The 25067-nt window shown below is 46.0% G+C and overlaps 1 protein-coding gene across 1 annotated transcript; it reads left to right on the forward strand.

Annotated features, from left to right (window-relative positions):
• Positions 1 to 271: 271 nt before the first annotated feature.
• T265_14105 (hypothetical protein) lies at positions 272 to 16763 on the forward strand (the record flags this gene model as incomplete). The annotated part of the gene is made up of 3 exons (XM_009172075.1): positions 272 to 343; positions 458 to 679; positions 13740 to 16763. Coding segments are annotated over 3 exons (2769 nt in total), but the record flags the coding sequence as incomplete, so codon positions are not given.
• Positions 16764 to 25067: the final 8304 nt, after the last annotated feature.

The raw sequence follows: 25067 nt of genomic DNA on the forward strand, positions 1-25067 counted from the left end.
GAAGGCCTTCCTTTCATTTGGCGCCTTTGCCAGGATAAGGATGAAGATCCCATAGCCACAACCCTTTAAGAATAGAAGAACCGTTCAGCTGTGACACCTTCCGGTGCCCTAGCTGCCATGCCATCCGAAGGAAGCACGAGGGCTCGGATATTGCCAGGTTGCCCAAGCCTGGACAGGAGAAGTCGAGAGGCAGAGGTCAGATTCGAACCACGGACCTTCCGTTCAGTAAATTCGCGCTCTAACCCCTTGGTCCATCTCGCCTCCCTTTAAGAATGGGGATGTTCGAACCTTCCTGGCAGACTTCGAGGAGGTTGCGGAGGCTGCTGGACTGGATACCGACCGGGTAAGTTGGCGGCGCTTAAGACCCTCCTCAGAGGCTGGGCGAAGGCGACCCTGGATGCGGCCAGAAAGGGCCCTCGGAAGATGGACTGGACCGCCGCGAAGGCAGCTCTTGCAGCGTAGTTCGACACGCCAGGAGGCCATGAGGCGGTTCAAAACGGCCATAATGGCACTTGAATGTGACCCGACCGTGTTCTTCGCCGACCTGCAGCAATCGTTGAATCGGGCTTTGCCGGGATTGGACGGAGTGTCGTGCCAGCAGTTGCTGTCTGACCAGTTCACTGGAGGAGTTCAGCCCGCACTTGGTGCCCAGTTGTGGTTGGCAAGGGCAACTGACCAGGTGAGTGTGCAGGAGCTGGTGCATCTGGCACGGGAATTGGCTGAGGCACCACTGCCCACGTTGCATTCGCAGGAGAAAATAGATGGTTCACCAGTCGACGAATTGCAGACCAGAGTGGACCAACTTGCGGAACAGCTTGCAGCCATAAAGACGGAATCGCGGAGGCGCGCTGGGAGAGCTGGTGCTACAAGTGTGACAGGCCTGGCCACTGGAGGAATCAATGCCGTTCTACCCGGTCACTTGTAAATAATAAAATTTTGGAGTGCTCCTCTTTTCCTGGGTGGGTTGCGATAAGCGCAGTGGCAGGATACCATACAGGCCATTATCGAGACGGCCGAGACGGAAGAGGGGGCTGTGCTTGATTGACACAGGACCAGGGGTGTCGCTGAGGCGGTAAGGGAACCAAGCTAAATGCACACCGTGCGCGCTAGCCGTGAGAGCTGTGGGTGGATATCGACGGAAGATTGACGGATTGTGAATGCCTAGGTGACAAGTCCGCGAATCACGCGTTCCCGATCAGCCCGGACATAGAGTGGACGATACTAGGCGGCAGGTTTTCTCAAGAGCACAGATTCCGTGGTTGACCTAAAGCAGGGAAAACTGGTGGCAAGGTATGGCACAGTCAAGCTTGAAGGTTATTCAATCGCTGCCGTGAGCGAGCTGCGTGTCCGAAAGCTTCCGTCTTGTGACATGCCGTCCGTACAGTCCGTGGTCGAGGAATACACCGAACTTTTCACGGGCGGTGAAGATCCGCTTGGCTTTTGCCCGTGGATCGAACAGGAAATTCCACTCGTCTGAATGCTTTCGACCTTACGGCCCCCGTGAAGCATGGCAAAATGTGAAATGCGTTATGCTAGCGGTGTTCGTTTCTGTCTGTCGGACTTCACGGATACAGTCAAATGACTGCTGGTCGCTGGTCTTCATTGATACCAAGAAATCTACACCAGGTGGCAGCGGCTGCGGCGGTGCACACATAATCTCAATAACAAAGAGCCCAGGCTTTGGTGAGCAGTGAAAGTCCACCAGATAGAGAGGACTTTCGGCACCGGAAAAGGCCCCAACCTAAACTGCTACCGGTCGGACCTGAGCGCTGCGATGATTTTTCGGGCTACACTGGTTGAAACTCCGTTTCTCGAGGTTCAACTATGCCATGAAGGCCAGCGGTGACGAACCTGATGAAGAACGGTGAGTACTCGTCCTGGGAGATATCATGTCAAGAGGTGACCTAAAGACGAATTCCTACTGTCGTCTGCGATAAGAGTGTTAGGGCATTAATTTACTTCTCCGGGTAACCAGAATGTCCGTATCTATATAACAGCGATGCTGCCTTCCAGCTAGGAAGAACGGGTTAAAAAGGCCGTCTCTAAAAAACACATTCCGGTCGTCAAGCATTTAACCGTGACCGCCTGCGTATCATTCCATGGGGTGGAAATACTTTTAAAACCATAGTCTGTTATTGCTCAAAAAAGCACCAGTTTTGCGCAGCCGATTGAATAAACACTATATCGTCGAGACCGTCGCGTCTTCCGAAAAATACATACCAGTAACTGGCGAATACGATGGTGCACACAGATTCCTGAAAAATTGAATAATCGGGAGCTCGAATTAATCTATCAGTTTATCAGCTATAAACCATGTACCATGCACATTGAACCAGCCACTGTAGTTTCGATAACCAGAAAATGGGACAATGTGGATTTTTGGAGGTGATCTCATGCTTAGTTAGTTCGGGGGTAGGATAGCAACGCATTGAAGGCGATAGCTTTGATGGATTGGTGTCACCGACTTTGCGATTGGGCCGTTTCTGCGAGTGTAATTGGATGAGTCCCGGGGTCCCCAAGTGTATTGGTTAGTGTTCTCATACGTCCTTGCCAGGCCATACACTGTCCACCTCTCGATCGCTTCTACTCACCACAGGACTAAGCGGAAAGAGCTCTATCAGGCAGATGGTCTTCTGACATGCGCATTACATGTCCTAACCAGTGTACCTTATGCAGCGTGAGTAATTCATCTGTCGCTGTAGTGTTCCTTCTTCTTATGACCATATATCATACCTCAGCATTGCTTATCCGATGTTCCCACCAAACATGACCAATGCTCCGGAGACACCGATGGTCAAGCACTGACATCTTCCGTGACCCAAAAGCAATATGGATCGCACCACCACAGTTTAAACTCTACCCCTGATAAACAAACTCACGTCATGTCGGCGCCATGGGTATCGGAATTTGGCAAAAGTCTCCGATCTGAGTAGTAATCTCATCTCCAGCCATTCCACCTGGACTCACACAACTGCCCGGGTAAAGACATTAATTGGCCGCGTTGATTGGCTCGTCTGCAAACATGAGGCTTTGGTTTAATCCAACCCAGTCTCGTAAAAGGAATTTACACTTTGCAGGTGTGAAGCGCATGCCAAACCGTGCGGCAGAGATTATTTAAAATCATTTGCATTTGGGGAGGATCTGAACCAAGGAGAGTAATATTGTCTGCGTTTTCTGTCTGTGCAAACGTTCCGGGACCGTTTCGACTCCTGAGGTTTTAGAGACAGGCAGAGAAAAATAATAATAATAATAATTGTTCAGCTGTAACACCCTTCCGGTGCCTAACTGCCATGCCACCCGGAGGAAGCACGAGGGCTGGGATACTGCCAAGTTGCCCAAGCCTAGACAAGGGAACTCGAGTGGCAGAGGTCGGGCTCGAACCACGGACCTTCCGGTTAGTGAATTCGCGCTCTAACCACTTGGGCCGTCTTGCCCCCAGACAGGCAGAGAAATTTCAAGCAGCATGTTAATAGCAAAGTTGAACAGGAAAGTTGAGAAAGGACAGTCTTATCTTACCACTGGATGTGGTGAACTCAGGTAAAAGCTTCATGTATACTCGTACGCGCCCACAGGAGTGCGCATACCGTGCCTTCGTAAGGGATATAAAGTTGGAGGGGACTCCTTCAACTCCCAGACATTATCAAAGCTTTTGATGATCAACAAAATAAAAATCAGCCTTCAAATCAAGAAAAACGACACACGTGAGACGTCTGACACTGACACCTGCCTTTTTACCGGTTGATTGACTCAACTGAAACTGGGCGTGGCCGTTGCCTGCAGCGGAAGCTTTCTCCATCTCCTGGGCCTTTGAAATCTGGCAGCCTTCTCTTTCATTCTTCAGGCTCCTGATTATTCGGTGTTTGAGGGATCTGCGTTCGCCATGATTGTCGCTGGTTGCTGGTATGGCCTTTAATAAGATCTGCTGATCTTGACGATATCCAGTGTTGATTTAGTCAAGTCGGATGGCCTGGACAGACCACGGCTGAGGGCATTGCTTCTTCAACTCGCCTCCATTTAATCTCCAAACAATATTCGTCGTCCACATGACTGTGCATTTTCGGTAGCTTTCTAGCCAGATCAGCTCGATACCCTTCGGCTACTGAAACTTGTCGAAGTTGGTGAACGGAGTTGCTGTCTTTCGGCACGCGTAGTGCTGGCGGAAAGCGAACTGCTGAGCGGGCCTGCACGATGGCGTAATCAGTTGCGTACCCCAGAAGGAACGACAATCCTTAACTGAGGCTCTCCATCGGTAACTGACAGCTATATGGTCCAATTGAGTCAATGGCTGTCTTGTGGTAGGTGGCCTCCAAGTGACTCGGTGTAGGCTTTTGTGTTGGAAGTTCGTACTGGCCAGGAACAGACGATGGTCTGTACACAACTGAAGAAGCCGCTCCCCACTATCCTCAGCGTCGACTCCAAATCGAACACCTAACTGTGTTTCTTCCGGACTTAGTCATCCAATTTGAGCATTTATATCACCCGGCAAGATAACTATACCCGTCCTTCTTGACGACCGAAGCAGTCCTGACAGATCTTGATAAAAATCGCCCTTCTCAGTCAGAACTGTTACCTCTTGGTGAGTATCGTTCAGCTGTAACACCCGGTGCCTACCTGCCATACTACCCGAAGGAAGCACGAGGGCTGGAATACTGCCAGGTTGCCCAAGCCTAGACAGGGGAAGTCGAGAGGCAGAGGTCGGGTTCGAACCACGGGCCTTCTTCAGTAAATTCACGCTCTAACCACTTGAGCCATCTCGCCCCCGGGGAGTTTGATGATACGACGAGCAAACGCCATTTACCACGTTAATCTTACTTGAACCAGACAACCGCACAGCGCAAAGGCGACTGTTTACTGGGAGACAGTAATGTAAGCAGCTTCCAGCCTTGGGGTTGAGTGCAACTCCCACACCGTAGACACCACGAGCCATTGCGTCAGGATCACCGGATGCCCGAAGAGTGAAATATGGAACATCTGGGCTCGTTCTCAGCGGTTTGAGGGGCACCTTTTGAGCAGCACCAGACTATTTGGTTTTAAAAGTGTTTCGACCTTATTGCATACTGCGCCGGTGATCACAGCCAACCGTTGGGTAACCGGAGTGCGCGGTTTTTGGGGCCGACGTTTTCATACTCGTTCCTCAAGGGAAGGCAGCATTGCTGCTTCCATAAATATGGATACGCTGGTCGCCTGAGGGAAACGTCTTACTACCTTCGCACTCCTTTTGCAAAGGACAGTACGACTTTACCTCCAGATCTCCTCGTGTTACGATTGCTCGTGGTACGAGGTCTCTCATTGCAGCACCCAAGGCGGTAACATTGGTCGGGCTAACCGTGATCAATCCACCTAAATACGCTAGCGCGTTTTTTCAAAGATGAAAAGAATGTCACTGACATATTCCAAGTCGACAGTTTTGTTTTTCTGAAGGAACTCTGTTGCGCCTCATCTTCCGTCGTCGATGAGATTTAATAGAAGTTGGGTGAGAGTGGGTATTTCTTCGGACTTTTTGTGCGAAAGCTTTTCTCGCACTAAGAACCTGAACTCGTTAAAGCTTCCGAAGCTTGCATACCGACCGAGTTTGTTAAACAGAACAGACTGTTTAGTGGAGCCAAAATTGGGTCAAAATGTAGGATTACGTTTGGCCTTGTTCTAGCACCTGAAAGAGTATGAAGACGTCAGTGCAATCTCTATCATACCGGAGTCCGGCATTCTGCTTTAGAGTTAATGAATTACGGGCGACGACGGACAAGTGTCGCTAGGAATCCCGTAACAAGTTGATATTCCTTTGATTGCTTTGTTCACTCGGGGCCCGTTTGTTTATGAGGACAATCCTGCTAACTCACCCTAGTTGTCTGAGACTGTCATTCGATGCCGCCGAGTGCCGTGAGAGTAGCTCAGAAACGACGTCTGCTAGCAGTGTGGTGAATTCCTGTGACATTCCAACCTCAACAGGCCTGTCTGTGGAGTGGAGTGCACCTCTGAAGGGAAGAACCACCCAGGTAGTATTTCGCCCGTGTGTGTACCGTTTCCTGAACATTTGACGGAATGTGCATATGTAGTCTGCAAAAGCCGTTTCCAGATAGGGATCCTATATTCTGTATTCAGGTCACCTTTTTGGGCAGAGAACAACAGTCTTGATTAGACGGGGCTAACTGTTGATCCTGTGATTGCCGTCAGGAAGAGACGACCTTATCACAGTGTGACGGTTTGTTACTCCGTGAGCTATACACATTAGTGGCTGTGCAGCACTCACAGCCTCCCTACCCTCCAGGTTAGAGGTTAGAACATCTCTGGCGATTTGTTCCATAAAAATACTGATACACTTGTACGTTCTGGCAACACTGCTGCATTGTGGTCAGGCTTTTGGGCCAAAGGCTTTGGTTGAGGACCCCAATCATCCTCCTACCTAGGCATGTACGAGCTCACGTACAACCATTACACTTACAAGTAACATCGACCTACGCGTGGTGTCGCCAGCTGGGTCGCCATGCTGCATACAGGAGAGCGGGTAGGTTAAAAACATGATACTGATGACGTCTCCCTTCGTGCACTCCCAGGTTTCCCTTCTTCTAACCCACCCCTACAGGAGTTCGAATACTCCTCGCAGGTCTCAGCGCTAGAACTGATCGTTTTGCTCCCCTTGCATCGCACTCACTTACAGTTTCTGCACGTCCGAATTCAGTAAGAACCCTAAACACTTCAAAGCCTGTTTTCAATCACCGAAAGTCTGTCTGCTTAGGCGTTTTTAATGTTCGCTCACCGAGGCAAGCAGGACAACAAGCGGCTCTTGCTCGGGCGCTGGATTCCTCCTGCATTAGTCCATACTGTCTGTCAGAAACAGGGATACAGAACACAAGTACTGCAATTGAACTGACTGCCCACTGACTCTCCCAGATTTCACTGCGACTTGTTATGGCGGGGTTGATATCGTATTGAGTGGTCGAGTGGAAGTGTCTCTACTTGATTGAATTCCCGTTGATAGTCGCGTTTGCGCGGTTCGTTAGGCAGCGTTTGTGAGGAACTCTCTAGAAAGTGGGGTCCACCGTATCCCACTTATTGTGTTTGTTTACAACCCAACTGACTATAGCTCTGAATCTGCCAAAGACAGTTTCTATGATGCTCTGGGTGCTCTCCTACAACGGTGTAAAAGCTCAGATATCGTTGTGGTTGCTAGTGGGGTGGGTGCCCAGGTAGGTAGACTAAGGACTGCTGAGGCTTGATTGGGTGATCGTCCTGGATTGGACACGAAACGTGGAGACAACGAAAATCGTCTACTTCAGACGTGTGCCGATCACAGGCTGTTCCTCTGCAATACCAGTTTCTGTAATAGCGGAAATTGCCTGAACACGGGGCACTCACGAACGAAGCAGTCTCACATCCAAATGGACCACATCACGGTCAGTTTTCTGTGCCGAGGCTCGTTCACTGTCTGTGCTACTTCTGGAATACCAGCGTGGACTCCAAACAAACACTTGCACACTGCCGCCTTTCATTGTGCTTTTCAGGTTTACTCAAAACGGTCACACCCAGCTTAGCTATTGCGTTGCTGGTTTTGGGTGGCGTCAGCTTGTTAGTAACGAGGTGTTTGGAAAACGGGTGTTTTGTTATGCTTCAGGTATTTCAATTGGGGAAAACATCCAACACCTTCGACTACGGTGGCTCGGCCTTGTGCTTTACATGCCCGAACATTGTTTATTGATACTAGTGTTGTTCTCCGTGCCTCCTTGAGAAAGGTGCAAACCACGGGGTGGACAACATGTGACTTGGGAGAAGGGCGTGAAAGAGATCATGAAGAATTGTGGTGTTGTTGGTACTGTACGCCTTCCAGGATGGGGTCCTCGTTGCCCCAGCTGTGTTTAGCTGGAGACGTTGCAGGAAATGTCAATTGCTTGATGTCAGTGGCTTTCTTGTTGTCATTTTCTTGACACTTTGTCTGATTGAACGCTTGGAGTTGTATTCCTCTCAGAATGCCGGCGATAGTCCAGCTTCAAGTCTCCTCCGTCACCAACTGTTTATCTCTTATTTGCCCTTAAATGCTTCGAATATGGTTAGATAAACTTTGTGGTTGTACGGGAGTGAAGCGTTGGTGGCAGCACTGATGTTGCTGTCTTTGATGATGATAAAATCAAAATGAGCGCTCATTAACGAGCGGACAATTTCCTTCCAGACTGTCCTTCCAAGTTTTCTTGTGATGTGTATATTGTGCACTGGTTGTAGCTACGACAGTGTTTTGATCGGTGAAGAATAAATCGGAAAGAGGATTGTGCGTCATTAGTTCCATGGAGCATTATTGTGCTACCTTTGTGAATTCGGTCCTCTATCTCATTTGTTTTGTCTGTGTTGTCGACTGCATCCGCCAATGTTTTGACTGAGAACAGTTAAATCTGTGATGTTTCCAGCTGTATTCAGTTTAGAGCACGAAATGGAACGTGTAATTCGTTAAGTAAAACGTTCAGTTTGCGGACATCTGTGTTTTTGTTTGTTTCTGGACTTGTGCCTGCATTCCAAAGCTTATCAGTCAGCAGCTCGGGCTACTGTGTCATGTCCTTGCTCTACCCGACGGAGAATGTTTTCCGATCCTACTTTCTAATAATGTCATTTATCAGCTTTAGTAAAAAGAATCGAGTATTCATCTGAAGGACCACAGGTAACGACAGAGGCGACCTTCTCCCCCGTAGCCATAGGGAGTAATGTGGCTCAGTGGTTGGAGCGCGAATTTACTGACCGGAAGGTCCGTCGTTCAAACTCAACCTCCGCCTCTCGACTTCTGTCCGGGTTTGGGTAACCTGGCAGTACTCCAACCCTCGTGCTTCCTTCTGGTGGTATGGTAGTGAGGCATCGAAAGGGTGCTACAGCTGAATGATTATTTATTATTTATAGGGAACATACAGTGCTCAGTATCCTCGGGATCCAGTACTTGCACCTAAACTGTTGATTCATGTGAATCTGTCCGATGGAAGCTTAGTAGTGCTCTCAACTAGTCAACCCACTGCTCGCATCATCGGGGTTCTTCCGTACGGATTATAGGCATATCACGGAATTTTTCTCGACCACCGTTCGGTGTGGTGATTACACACATGACTGTTTTCAACAGAACTAAATGGACAGACGATTACAGTTCAAACTCAGTCTACGGTTGTCAGAACGACAGTAGCTGTATTGGTTGCTGCGACAGCTATTGTGCACTATAGCTATCGTTTATTTTTGAAGAGCATAGTCGCAAACATAAGAAGTAAATGCAAGCGATGGGTGTGAAAAGGTTACAGAAGAATGTTAGATAAAAAGGGAAGCGTCTCCTTCGAAGTCGTGCCACCAACGGTTCTAGTTAGACAAGATGAATCCCAACGTATGTAAGAATGTTTGGTATGGAAACACCTGTGTAAAGTTCAGCAACCGAAGAAAGGACAATGTCAAATGCTCTTCAATGCGTGGTAAGCGCCAGCATAATCAGGAATCACACAGGCACAAAGTGCCCTTCGTAGTGGGTCAAGTGTGAAATTCAATAACATGAATCAACACTCGACACCATGTACCACGTATAAAAGTGCCGCAATTACGTAGAGAACCCAAAATCGCAAGCAAACTCAAGTCGCCGACTGTGATCTTAGGAAGTCCCCGTCCAATAACAGCCTTGGCGGACTACGGTAAGCAGATCCCTTGATAAGAAATGATCATCGATTGGTGGACCAGAAATGCCGACATCGCTGTCCTCACACGTGAGCTCGAAGAGTCTCCTGTGAACTGGTTGCAACTGGTGTAGAGGCGCCAGATGATTCATATTGTACATTGTTAAAAGTAACCAGCACATTGAAACCACACAGGGTGGTTATCCCCTCTGGAATTGCTGAACTCTTGGCTCACCAAGACTGATGTCCGGGCTACGCAATCAGCACCACGAGGAGGTGGTTCAGCGCGCCTACCAGACCTATGATACGTAATGAGTGAGTTCGCATTGGACATTGTTCATTCCCGGTTACATGCAATCGCCCCGATACTTCTGAATCTCCGTGAAACGATCACTATTTACTGTAGTTTGACCCAACTCGCAGGCACGGAGTGAACAACACATGACCTGGAGACCAAGCATAAAAATTTGAACGTCAGACATCAGCCGCGTTGATTAGTCGGGGCACCGGAGATCCGCCCCGTCAAGCCATTCATGAGACAGTCCACATCACTCATGGAGAGTCCTAACGCTTGCCAGCGCTTCAATAAACGCTGTCAAATCCCATTAACTTGGTGCGTGCTCTGAAGCTCAAATGAAAAGGTGACCCAAACGACTACATGTGCGAAAACTTTTGGATTGCATTCGTTCGTCTTGCACCATTTTACCCCAAAGAAGAGTACAATGTAAATTCAAACTTTTGTTTGAACGGGACACTAATAATCAGGATCACAACCTCTGCATTTAATGACCCGAAATGAGAAACTTGATAGTATTAATAAATAAGTCTTAAGTAAGCTCCACTTGTTAGCGAGATTCTAGAGAATGACCTTCCAGCAAAATAAAGTACCCCAAATGGGGCTTTTCTTATTGGCGCAAGGAAATTTTATACCCAGTGGTGAAACACGTGCACTATTAACGATTGGTGTTTACTGTCATTTTGTTTTATATTCTCGAGGTATGTGTAGTAATTGAACAGCGAATGCTGTCGGTGTGAGTGTTTACATCAAGATGGGGTAAATTTTTAACCATCTTATTCCCATCTTAAATTTGTTCGCATAGAAGGATGTGAAGTGCCCAACACTGAACGGAAGTAAACCTACGACTAATGTTTTTTTCCTACTATATGCCGATGGTTTAATCAGAATCTTCGTTCTACCGATCGCCACTCTTCCCGCTAACACCCGTAAGAAATTTTTGAGTCAGTTGGCATTTCTCACTCCATCGGTATTCAGGGGCCCAACCTGTACTTCTTTTTCGCATTTAAAATCCCAGTTACTTGTTTCAACTGTTTGCACCATCGTGCGAGATATGTGGTAGGTTCGTTGACGCATGGTATATTTTTGACAGTAGGCTGAAACAATGATTACGGACTTTTTGGGTGCAAAGTGCATACCAAAGGACGGGTCAATTCATCTAAAAACACCTGCTCCTTCTCCTCTTCGAAGATGAGAACGATGTCGTCTGCATATTCTAGAATGTGTGTATCAAGCTACTGTGCGGGCTGTGTTGTTGTATGGCTGTGAGACTTGGCCTGTCCGAGCAGCCGGACTGAAACGTCTTCAGGTGTTCGATAGTCGTTGTCTCAGAATCATAGCTCATGTGGGTTGGTGTCCATGAATGCGTAACGAGATAGAAGGCGAGCTTTCGTTTGTGAAATGAATACTTTCAATAAAGGATGTGTCCAGCACCAGAAGCTGTGTTGGTTGGAGCATGTGTTTTGTATGATTAACCATCGTTTGTCGAAGATGTTGCTGCTTTCCATGTCCGATTCAGAGTGGCGAAAGCAGAGAGATGGCCAACCGTTGACCTAGCAGAGGGCTATGATGGAGATTACGAAACGTTTGGTTGTTGTCGGTGCTACTCGTCTTCCAGGATGGGGACCGCGTGATCCGCACTGCGCCTGGTTTGAGACACTGCAATGTATAGCTGCCAACCGATGTCACCGGCGTTCTTGTCAGTTTTTATCCAGATTGTCTGAATGAGTGTTTGGAGGTGTAGGCATCTCGGAATGATTGTAGTATGCTAGCACTATGTCCCTTCCCCGTCCACATTAATTCTTTTCTTTACAATGAGGCTTTCAAATAGGTCATGGTTGTACGGCAGTGAAGCATCGGTGTTGAACACTAATGTCATGCTGTCAATAATGATGATGGCGATGATTGCTTGGTAGCTAACTGGTGTCGGTGGCGTTTGTGATTTCAGGTGTTGGAGATTTTGTGAAGCTCCCTCAGTGCTCAGCTTTTCTTGCGCTAATCATTGATTTCCATTTAAATTAATACAGTCGTAGGGCAGTGAAGTGCCAATGTTCTTCCCTCATGTTGTTTTCATTGATCATTTCTATTATGCGGATGTGTTGGTTTTGTTATTTGAAGACCATGTGTCCTTATAAATGGCCCGTGTTCTGTTCGTCAGTCTCTCACACTTGAGTCGCTAACAGAGTGAATTTATTCTTAGGGAACAGCGAAACCAAAGATAACTATTTGGAATCTGGATTATCGTGTGTTGTTTCATTTTGTTCCTTATTCGGCATTTTAGTAGTAAACTATTCCGTTGAATTGTGCTGTGTACGTGTCCGAAGTTAAATTATCGGTCAAACCACATGGAGTTCAACCGCAAACAGTCCATTATTGCAACAGGTTAGCATATCCTATCTGATTTCGACATAAGCTCTTCAGAGCGACAGCTATCTATTGAATCTGGATGGATGGCATGGAACAACTCCATTTTGGTGCATCCACCACAGTTCTGACAGGTTTCATTGTTTCTATGGAGGAAGAGTTTACAAAACTTCCGCCTTCAGAATTGTCTCCTGGATGGAGATGTTTTGTCCAAGGGGTTTTCCGCGGGAAAAGACTACGACAGTTTGGGAATTTACAGTAAATGGGATATAAATCACTGCCTCCAAGCTTATTATCACCTCGTAGCTGACTATAGTTTGTTGTATTACGTTGGGCCTTTGTTAGCTGAGGTTTGTATAGGCACTGCATCTGTCCCTTAGATTCTGGCATGCGTTTACTTCAATTATATATAATGGTTTTTCCCTTTGTTTTCACTCGTTCTTCGTCTTGTTTGGATGGCCGTAAAGCTTTTTGCTTTTTATGATGGCGATAGACAAACTGAAGCTACGGCGATATTACAGAGGAAGCAGTCATCGTTCATTGATCCTCGTCATCGACAGCTGGATAAACTTTGGTCTGTGGTCTCGAGGTTGGCTGGTTGTGGGAACTTTGTACAACTGCGGTGGGTGCTGACCGTTCGTACGTTTCGTGTTCCACGCGGTTTGACTGTCTAAGTTAACCTAACGAATGAACCTTTCGTCTGCTTCGATGTGCACCTTACTGGCAACATTAATGAGATCTAAGTTCATTTTAGGAGAATAGCAAGAGCTTCCTCGTACTATTCGATAGATTAGAGGTACAGTGTATTGGTGGCACGGTTGCCACCTTATGGAAAGGTTAGCTGAAGGCGCTGAGTAGGGTAACTTACTTGTTAGGATACGAAGCCAATGCCTACTTTATTTCAAAGGATGCAGATTTCCAAGTGTTCGTTATTTTGTGATTAGTCTGTTGATGGGTTTTTGAGTGAGCGTCACAGACAGCACCGCTCGGACTCTGTTGACACGTTCGTTTTGCCCTTGATCTATTTGGCCGCATGTTTGTGAAGCCCACCATTCAGGAAAATGATTTCAGTCAGGGTTGCATATATTGACTTTGATTTCTTATGTCACCTATCCTTTTCGATGGCTTTTCTGTTCAGTGGTGTCTACTTGCTCTCTCTTGTTGTGTCCCGTCTAATCCATTCTCCGCCCTCTGTGTCGTTTGCTTAGAGCCTGCTGTTTCTTTTGTGCATTGCGTAAATCTGTTATTACTGTTGGTGTTTTTTAAACTCAGAATCACCCCATTTCTACAGTTTCTGGATTTTATTTAAGGTGCTTTTTTAACCAAGTATTGGTCGGTTAGAATATTCACTGCACACTGAAGCACTGGGTTAGACGAAATAACCTGCATGCAGTGTTGCCTTCAGCTAGAGAGCAATTTGTTCCTGACGTCCATAACTCCTCTTTTCTCGTACCTTTCAGCCTGCTTTTCCCCTGAGTTTGCTCCCGGAGCATTTCGTTACACAATCAACTAACGACGCTGCTGTTAACCCCCTTGAAGTTGCCGAGCCAAACAGAACTCACACAACTCTGTGCAAATGTCAAGTTATTCGTGGATCTCATTTATTACATCAGAGCCCAGTATCTGCTTCCTCAACATGGATTCCAACAGTCGATCTCAGATGCTGTCCTTTATTCCGACTGCCTGGGCCAGTTTGCCTTCTTTCCCGTGCTTCGTGCACGCTTAGGCCTACCGTTCGTGGGACCAACTTTGCTAGCCGTGCAGGTATCTCACCAACAATTACGTTCAATTCCACTGATAGCAACTCATATTCCAAAAATTTTGGTGGTAGCAGTCCTTCATCTGAGTCCCACGATTACTCCGTTTGTGTCCCAGATCAGTGCGTAACCTATCCTCAGGTAGAATCCGATATTCGTCCCCTCTGTACAGTTATCTGCTCTGCTTTAGATCATGGTCCGCGAGCTTACCATTCTCCCTTAACGCATACTAGTGATGTACTGTCTATGGTTCCTGGTACGCTGGTTTTCAGTCCAACATTTGTGTCAACCGCCAGTGCTCAACCCCGAAGTTCGCATCAGTTTGGGCCAGTTTTCTCCCAGGGTCCTCAGTCTATACATTTCACGCAGTTTGTCCAATCCGACCGTGCACAGTATCCACAATCAGCTTTTTGTCCTCAAACAGATGAATCCAAGTCGTTTGGCTTGACTACTTCCTATCTACCTACCACCACAATTGCACATCGGACTTGCCCATCAACCGATCACAATTATCCCATCACAACAGCGCATCCGATGTCGCGCACAAACGATCGCCATAACTGCTATGTTTTTTCTGATGATGAACTTCGTTCTCAGATGGAACAGTGTGCCATATCTGACATGTCGAGTTTGCCTCTGGATAGGGACAGTAGTACGCCCGCCTCAACAACTGGCTGTTCATCGGATCGGCAGCACGACGAACTCGCAGAGTCATTGTCCTCATCTTTCACTCAGGGCTCTGTGTCCGACATACCACTGTCAAATTTAGAGGAAATACTGGCCAGGTCCTCTATCGACGATGTCTATTTAGGTCCCGTTGAGGACAAATATGGCAAGTTGTTGTCACTAGACCCAGCTCTTCGAGTTGGTAGTGAAACTGCATCACTGCCGTACTCGTCTTCTTCTCTTGCATTTTCTCCGCCTGGCGTTCTTATGGTGACAGAGATGTGGCGCTCATTCATGTCGGAGCGTTTAAGCTATTGCAACCACCGTATTCACTGTATGAACTTGGCTTCTTTGCGAAGGTGCCTTTATGATCATGGACTCAATCAACTCGGCTCAGTTGCAATATTGAGGCGACGTTTGCAAGAATTCGTTCGCCGCATACGTGAAGCACAGTCCATGGATGCTGGTCGTTTGAGGCTGCCTCATGAAACTGGCGATTTTCTCACGTCGAGTGATGCGGTTGACAAGCTGACTGAGGAACAACCAACCGCCTGGCAAAGTTCACCCGATAAAGCCCCCAATTGTGCATTGACAGACAGCAGTTGTTCGCGTACTATGAAACTCCCGAAACCGGTTGTCCTTACTCCGGATACGTTCTACTCGTATCTATTAATAATCGATCTTGAGGCCACTTGTGATTTCCAAGAACACCGACAATCCGCGCCCGAATATCCCCACGAGATTATTGAATTCCCCATTTTGCTGTATAATACCCGGACGCGTAAGTGTATCGGAATATTCCACGCCTATTGCAAACCCAAATTGCGACCGGACTTGACTGCCTTCTGTACAAGCCTGACACAAATAAGTCAACATGAGGTGGACAATGCGCATCCGTTCCCACACGTTTTGGCGCGAATTGAGGATTGGCTATTCAATAAGCACGGATTATCTAATGTTCGATGTGCTGTTGTCTGTGACTGTAGTGCGGACATGGGCAAATTCATGCGTATCCAGTGTCGACTCGACGGAATCCCACTTCCTTCATGGGCTACCGTTTGGATTAACTTGAGCAAAGCTTTCCGAGTGTTTTATAAACTTCCATTGCGTAATCGTGTCACACTTAGCACCATGTTACGTGATCTTAATCTATCGTTCATCGGACAACAACATCGTGGATTAGATGATGCGATCAACATACTGCGGATCGTCCGCACACTACTCGCCGACGGTTGTCTACTACGCGTCAACGAGCGGGTCGATTTTGGACGTGCTCCTACCTATGTGGCGGCGGTTCCCCGGTTGGTTGCTGAAACCACATCCGGTCTGATGGGCAGTCGCCTAATGCTACTTTACAAAAAATCCCGGCTGAGTGCTGGAACTAGTTCTCAGGGCGACAAGAATGATGCTCATAACCGAAGCACTCTACCTTCAGATTTACCCGAGGACCATATTCAGTCACTCTTGTGGCTTGCAGATGTACAGAAATCTAGAGTTTCCAAAGAACAATGATGAAACATTTCTAGCTGTCCCTCTGTCTCCTCATCTACACAGATTTTCTTTATTCTTTTGTTAATCTGTTTTTGGGGTTTCCCGAATTACCAAATGACACGTTTATTTTCTCGTTTTTTTCGTATGATTATTTGGCACAATGCTTGTCCAACGAGCACATCGCACCTTCTACACAGACGCATGTTTATTAACTAGACAGTGAGGACATTTTCAATTGGAGGTTGACATTTCTTTTTGGTATACTTTTCCCCTAAAATGCTCCTGTCAACAACGTGCATACAACTCGCACTCCACCATTTTCATATTGCGAAAGTTTCTGCATGACCGCTTCGTTGCTCCACATCTGTACCGTTGTTCGGACAGTATGCAGGATTGACTGCATTACCGTAAACCCGCGAGTTTGCGAAGAATCGAACAAATTTCCGTATTTTGACGTATTCGGAAGACAAATCTCGTTGTTATAGACGAGTCAGCCATGCACCCTTGGCTCTGCCGTCTTCAATTGTCTAAACAAGAAATGAGACCGCATTTATGCTGCCCCCATTAGCACTATTGTTTTCTGTGCTCCGTTGGGAAGCCTAGGCGTGGGTCGACAGAAGGTCGGGAGTGCACCTCAGCTGCGGGCTGGCGTTACCCATGGGAATCACAAGCCGAGATTATTACTTTCGTTGCGAATGGATGGCCTCTTTTAGGCTTTGTGACTCTCAGTGATTTCATTCGTGCCAGTTTCTCCTAAAAGTTCGCCACACAACGGCACTCCCGGGGTTAGGTAACGTTAATTCAGCCTAGTGTCCGCATCTTTTGACATTTTTATTGCTTGAATGCGACCATGTTGCTGGGAGGTATTGTTTTAATTTTTGGTACGTCAGGACAATCTTCGCGCAAATCGAACGGAAAAACGATATGGTATTTTGGATGTGATGTTATAGTATCTAGTGTTTTTCGAAACAGAACATTGAAAGACGAATTACCTGAGAATTAGCCCAGATTGGATTTCTTAAAGTTGGCATAACAGGTACCGGATCGCATACATCTTGTGTAAGTTCCAAGTCCGTGATTTTGCACCAATCTCGAACAGTGATCCAATAAACTAACCGAAAAATTCGTCAGATCAGCAACTCTACCTCGCAATGTCATATCCTGTAATGAAGGAACCAATGAGTTTTTTCATTCACATCATAATGTAGATAACGACAATTTTCTGGTGGATTTCCTCCCAATGCAGGTCGACAAGCGGCCTGTCGAAACTTCGGTGCATGCAAATCTCTGCTAGTTGGCTTGGGTCTACCTTACACACTAACATGGTTCGTGTTTGGTACAATGTAAGATTCTGTCCCGCCTATTAGATGCGGTATCCGTATTCTTGCAACGGGCAAGCATCAGTTCCGGGGGTAGCTTGGATGAAAACCGTCAATTTGTCCCAACGTTGTGAAAGGATTTCTACCTGTGTCCAACAAGTCAATCACGCGGATGTGCTGCTATTTTACTGGGTGTTTTTTACTAATATTGGTGCAGGCGCACTCATATCGAATAGGGGGTTTGAGTTACACACTTACTCTCGGAAAATAGATTGCCGTTCTGTTGTGATTGCCTAATTATGATAAGTTACTAGTTCTAATTAGCGGAGTAGTCCTCGTATGTTACTCTGACTTGTTGTCTATGTATCCCGAAACCTCAGAGGTCACTTTTTAATATTAAGGCAGGTGATCGAAATGCGCTACTCGTATGAGTCAAACTAATGGCACAAATGTGAGACGTCTGAATGAGCTCCAAAATTTCAGTCACCTGTATGAAGGGTTGTTTTTTCTCGAGTGGTTCTCATAGACTGCATTCGTGCGGTCTTGTGAGTTGTAAAAATCGATGGTGGGTGACATGTTCGCCTGAGTAGAATGTATTACAGTTGGTTGTTTGTGAGGTCGCATCGCTGAGCGTGGAATTTTCATCTGATCATAGTTTTCACTTCTATGACAACCGGGTGAATAACGCAAGTAATACATGTGATGCAGCAAAGCTGAAATTAAAATTCCTAGTCCATCCACAGTGCCTTATTGCTTTCAGTTTACTCCAAGTCAAGTGAAGTAAACCTCTGTACACTCTGGTGTGAGTTCTCAACTTACAAACTTGCAGCCGTGTCACATGGAAATGATAAAGAGACTTTAATTTTTGCGAGTGGAAAACCACTTGAAGTAGCCACCTGGGTGCAGTTCAGATGAGAGGCAGGGTTGCGAGAGTACCTAAAAAATGGAGCAGCTAGGGCATCGCCGAGTTCCTGTAAGTTATAGCCAGTAGTTTTTTGTGCCTGGAGCGTTTACCTACGGTAGGTGTTGGAAACTAGAAGAATTCGTAGGATTAAGTTTGGACGAGCCCCAAGTGTTGTCTGGAACTCTTATTTTTACTTATCAGCAAAGAAATCGGCGTGGTGGCAAACCTTTCTTGCGCAGCCCTAGGAAGAGGACGGGGAAATGTACCTATCCAACAGGGAAGAACACGAACTAATGAGTGTATTTGGGGTGAGACAACTAAAGAGAGCGATCTCAGTCCCACGTCGCGCAAGGCTAGGCTTCGAACTCCATTATAAATAGCTTGGATGTGGGGAGAAGACAGTAGGGCCGATTGGTGTGGTCATGCCTGGGGTTGTAACTCTTGACCCGTAAGATTGATGTGGAGGTGAAAACGACAACCGGCTTGTAGACTGCTGTGTGCAGCATTTTTATATAGGGTCCTTCTCATGTGCTACTCATGGCAGTACAGTCAATAGTGGCAGCTTGACCGCCGAGATTGATAGACCTAGAAAGTACAGCTAATATTATCAATCTCAGGGCTAGAAGGCGACTTTGGTCCTTCGTGGCGGCTACCTGCATGCTTACTACATTTCAGAGGGACGAATGGCTCAGTGGTTCGAGTGCGAATTTACTGACCGTGTTTCGAAAACGACCGCCTCTCGACTTCCCCTGTCTAGGCTTGAGCAATGTGGCAGTATCCCAGCCCTCGTGCTTCCTCAGCTGAACGATTATTTACTAATTTTAGTTTGGTCGACTACGGAAGCTCCATGAACTTTCTGCGCCCTCTTGGTTTCAGTCCACTTATCACACTCTCCCCATCTTAACTATAGTGGTTTGTGTACGTCGATCTGTTCGCTGAGCTTGTCAGTTTGGTTACAGATGTCTCGTCACCAACCCAGGTAACATCATCAGTTATTATCATGAGTATATCCCGTTTGCTGGACGCCTGACACGTTCACTGATTGATCCGCGTCCGTTGAACTTTGAGTCTGGCCTCTCGGACGTGAACTTTGACATGTCGATCTCACGATTAACGCTCGTGTCACACGATCCATACGTTCCGATTGAGCTGATCGATTAGGCTGGTGACTTTGAAATGGCACGTTGGGCTAGGCTGTGGGACGCAAATGCCTAAGAAGAATTCCAATTTCATCTACATTATTGTAAACTGAGAATATTTACAGCCTTAATTGTTTATCAATCAGAACACTGAGTCAACAGTTATGAAATCCTTGTAGATTCTTGACCGGAGCTTTTTCGTCGAGATAGGCATTTTTTCATAAACAGAAAACGACTGGAAAAGAGGTCGCACCGCTTTATTCGTCCTATTACTAACTGCGGTAAGTTAAGCCGCTTTCTGTTGACGTAGTTGCCAACAAAAAGCCTGTGAAGTCATGTGATGACGCTGGTTAGAGCCAGTACCCTGGCTGATCCGTCGGAATTTAGTGAAGGACGATTGTGGCGTGCTCAGAGCATGCGATGTAGGGAAAGTGGGCTATCCATGGTACTATTTCCAGCTATCATAGACACACTCATTGGTGTCGTTAATACTGCTGTCTTTTGCTGTCATCGGCATGCCTGTAACACGTGGCGTGTCAGAGGAGATTACCTTGACTAACTGTTATGCTTCCAAATGAATGATAACTGGCTGGTCCCGATGATCAGTGTGTCAGATGAGGTTAAGGTGACTCGATGCAGCGTGTGTACTGACAAAAACAAACGACTCGTGACGTCACTGACTCCGGAGACGTCAAAATAAGAGTGAATAATTGTAGCACTGCATTCGTCATCATGATCATTAGCTGACGTATACAATCTGCCGGTGTTGCTAGGTCAGGTGGAAAGTCCGTGTTATTTAGGTAAAGTGAAAGCAATTATGAAGCCGCCGAACGATCAACCAAAGTATATTTCTTTTGAGTACCACAACCTTACAGGTTTGGACTGAAAAAACTTAAGTCCATACCATAATCAATTCAAGGACCTTCGTTGATCCGAGGTGCAATGAAGAATCTACCAGGGACAGTGAAGTGCGAAAGATTCGTTTGAGCGCATCAGATAAACTACTAGCACCTACTCCTTGTCAGCGCGGCGGAAAGGATGTTAGTATCAGGTGATTTCCTGAGACAGAAAGAAAAAGAATTTGTTGACAAACCTGAAGAAGGCGTTTTGAAACCAGCAGTTGTGGGCTGAAGGAATTTCAAAAGCGGTGTAACGTCGGTTGAGGACTCCTCAGAGGTGAAGCCACGCAGGTCCCCACCAGCAAAATTCCCACCTGACTTGACCGCGTTCCAGTCGTTTTGAGGAGTATGAAACAGCGGACTTACTCAGTGTTGAAGGAAATCACACCTATCGCACACAGTTGAAAGTACTATTGTGCGAATAAGCGAACTCATTTGACACGAAACGATCGGAGGAGCGCTTCAGTGTGTTACTGTGCTGTCCTGAAGCAGTCACTGCCACCTGAATTTGGCTAAATGCAGGATTGCAAGGTTTCTCGCTGATATGAATACGGTCAGGCTGGGCGTGCAATATGAATCCAGTAAAAGAGCATGCACAACGAGGAATTTGATCGATAAATGGCTTTGTTAATTCCACACAAAAAGTGACCTGACAGAAGAGTCCTGGTGATTTTGGATAATCCTTTTGCATATGCAACTATTCAGCACAGTTCCGTTGAGCTGACATTCCTGCATGCAGTCACTGTAGACAGGAATCACTCAGTTCGGAATACACTGCGGTACAGCTTTTACCACACTTTTTATCTATACTGTTTTGTCTATACTTCCGGCTCATAATCAATCTTCAGCCAGTGCATAACTTGCTTTCGCAAGGCCTTTTCACTATGCCCACTTGTGAGACGCTACTGTGTGGACATGGATATGCTTGAAGCTAGCTATCAAGTGTGACAATCGACGAGTTTTCCTCAAGTGTGGCTTTGGTACACTGACTAAACGCGGTGACCCTGCTAATGCGCTGAACGCCGACTTCAAGACTACATACTTAGCGTCGATTCTGATATGCCTGATGCTCAAGGAGCCAGCAACCGTTGGTAAGTTTTTCTTCTAGTGGTCTATTTTTGCTAGGCGGTCATTTAAACTCCCTCCTAGAGGTCTCAGGAGAAATTGATGCTGACGGAGAGAATGCCTACCAGTTTTGACGACCACTGCTGCTGTGGCACCCAAAAATTAACAGTACAGCTACACTGGTTTTATATGTAGAACGTTTACTTCACCATATGAGGTAAACTAAAGGAGAAGCACACTGTTTGGAACCTTCTAAACGGTAAGTGGTAGTAGGAAGCTATACGGTTGATTAGTTTGCTTCTTCCCGAAGACTGGACCTCCTCTATCCTAATTCTCTCGAAGTGATCGGGATGACTACTTAATTGTGAAAATACATGTAGCCGCACGAATGTAGATGCCTGGAGACCGAATCCATAAGTTCACGCCAGTTGTAATTAATGTCGTGAATATTTTTAGTGCCATATGTTTTACAGGCCAGATTACTCACCACTTCAATTTAGCCCGTTTGAGTTCATGTTTACGATCTACTAATTTTGAGGTTTTGCTTGATTTGTTTCTCCGATTGTCGAGAGTACACCACTTGGCCCTGTTGATCGGCTAACCTACCAGTCCGGCTTGGAAGTTACTTGATTACCATGTTTCTTATGATGTAGTTCGCACCTAAGATCAAGTGAATCCGTAGTTTAGGATCATCGTTGAACTTTTCAGGCTCTTATGCATGAAGTGAAGTTGGAAGTTTGATAGACTCTTCTTTCTGTCTATTGCATCCAGCTGCTTATTTTCATACTCTCGTACCAAGGAGACCTATTTAAAAAGCTTAGTACGGGTTCCTGAAATTACTCGCCAAGGTGAGTATTTCATCAGCACTGTGTAACCGGTGTCGCCTGCATAAATAAACGGATGTGAGCACCAATTCAACTTAATTGACTCCTCCGTAGCAGCCGAAACTTCCCCATAGATGACGTTTTTTCGACTCCGGCGGTGCCTTGAGGAGGAACCCGGAAGTATTCCCACAGAAATGATAGCGGCTCGCAAAAATCCTCAGAATGATCGATAAAGCAGCCACCCAGTTCATTACCTTCAAAAACCACTTCAGGTTGAATTCTGGTATGTTTTTAACGAAGGTCCATCTAGTCAAAACACACAGACTCTTTCAGTCCACATAATCACTTGGAGGACATCGTTTTGCTAAACATGAGGTAGCAAGATCTCTCATCTTAAGAAAATTTCACACCTTGACAATGTCTGAAAGTTGCTTGGAGATAAAAACAGGTTGGTGAATTGTCAAAGAATGTACATCGGATTGGAGAACAAACCGCGGGCATCAAATGTACATTTTATACCGTATGCAAAAGATCTCCAGTTCTAAATGGTTTTTAAACACATTCACTAATTGTACTCTGATCGGATGGCACCATTTTTCTCCAAGCTGCAAAACAAAATCAGGTGGTCTAAAAAAGAAACACTATTGTCGTCATCGGGATTCGTTTGGTCCAGTAGCATACCAGTCTTGCTCATTTGCTTAGGAAGAGTTACTTGTGAATCTAATCGTGCAAGCGCCCGTCAGTCCACTGTTTTGTACGATGAACAGTGCAAATATTTCCATGATGTTGCGGTGAGTATCAGCGATATTGTCGGGTGTGTACGGCAATAATCCACTACTTACAGTGACAATAAACAGTGCTTCGTGGTGGAGTAATTCGCTGTCGTGTCACAGTGTCATTCTGTCTCGTCCAACGTATTCCATTCATTATAGTGTAAATGGTTCACAGGGCTGGATAATATGACCGCTCAACTGCCCTGTTTGATGCACTGTCACGGTTTTACTGGCCAGCCAATTTCGATTGGCTTCGTTGGGGATATATTTGGAGGGTTGATGAATGCACCACTGCTGAATCGTGCGGGTTTATGCCGAACCACGGCAATAAAGTTGACACCACTACGTTTAAGTTTTCTAGTCTGTCCTTTTCCATGTTAGAATCTGCAAGCATTTAGTTTCGCTACTAGACCGAGCAGTCGGTTTTGCGATGCACCCAGGTGGGAAAGTCCCCTTAATGGGTTACAACATCCCTGTGTCCATTTATATGAAAACTTGGTGTAATGTGCTTAAGGTCACCCAGAAGGCATCACGAAAATGAGGAATCCTCAAGGTTTAGGGAACGAATTTGAGATGAATATCCATTGGTGTCGGCTGCCCGCAACGTAGGTTGATCACACACTACTTACGGTATATAAGTAGCCAAACGAACGGATTAAAATGATTAGCCATTCGTTGTGTCGACGCTCGTCGTCTCGGATTGCGTTCACATTTTGAAATCCATGCAAGAGTTTTGTAACAACAAAAGTTATTACAGCGCTAATATAAGAGCACGCACTCACTTACCAAAAAGTGTGAAGTGTAGGCGACTGACTGTTACTCCTGTAGAGGCTGTTGAGCCGCCTGATATCTGCCGCTCCCCATCAGCCTTCGACTTCTTTTTGTTCGTCTGGAATCTGCCGACAAACAAAGTATGATCAGCTTGGTTTTGATGAGAAGCTGAGCTGTATCGCAGCTTAATGATTCGTTTATGATGTTCGGAAGCAACTTAATGTGCTAAAACATGTTGCCTCATGTTTAATTTGGGTTTGCAATTTGGGTTCAAGTAGAACATAAGGTTGACTGATACTCAGGGACTACGCCTACCTGATGAGCCCCAAGGACGGTGAGACCGGTCGTGTGCTGTCGAAGAATTCTCAGCAACCTTGTGGGTAGTGTATTACGTCTATGATTGGGTTGTTGGCGATGATGTTATCAATGATCGGGGTGTAATACGTTGTCTTAGCATTTATTTGTTCTCCTTTGGCATCATCTGGTTTCAGTGCTGTATCTTCTATCCAACAAACTCATAACTTCAAGTTTATTGAACAATAACTTCCATGATGTTGCAGATTAGCAGCGTAATATGTGGACCTGAATTTGCAGAACAAGAAAATCATTCCCAGAATAAAATTTGACCATCGGTAGTAGTTAATTAGCATCAATGCTATACACATTAGGTAACGTCTGGTAAATTAAAACCATCAAAAGACACATGTGCAAACAAATGCATAAGTCAACATGGGAAGTTTCAAAAACGAGAGCCAATACACACAGGGTGTTCTTCAAACAGAAATTTCACCCGATGCTAATATAAAAAAACATCTTAGAGACTACGGTACTTGACAACCTAGTTAGCATATGCAGTATAACGAGCATAAAAGAGCTCAGGACGTTAATAAGTTACTCATAAAGTCTGATCCAACATTTTCAAGTATGGACAAGGATTCTTCAAGAATGCACTCAACAAAATGGATGATCAATAGGTGCGCAGCGTGAAAATGATAACGAAGATATACCGAAAAGAACGAAATAAATTTCATTCCGAAGTAATAGACAACACTTACAGAAAAGTGGGATTAGCGTCGCACCCCTTGCACAAAAATGTAGGCCAGACAAAATGATCAGAATATGAAGAAATGGATGGCACATAATTTCAATAGGACATGATATACCCCAGGCTTAAGACCGG

The sequence above is a fragment of the Opisthorchis viverrini genome (genome assembly GCF_000715545.1).
Source record: "Opisthorchis viverrini unplaced genomic scaffold opera_v5_144, whole genome shotgun sequence".
Taxonomy (NCBI): domain Eukaryota; kingdom Metazoa; phylum Platyhelminthes; class Trematoda; order Opisthorchiida; family Opisthorchiidae; genus Opisthorchis; species Opisthorchis viverrini.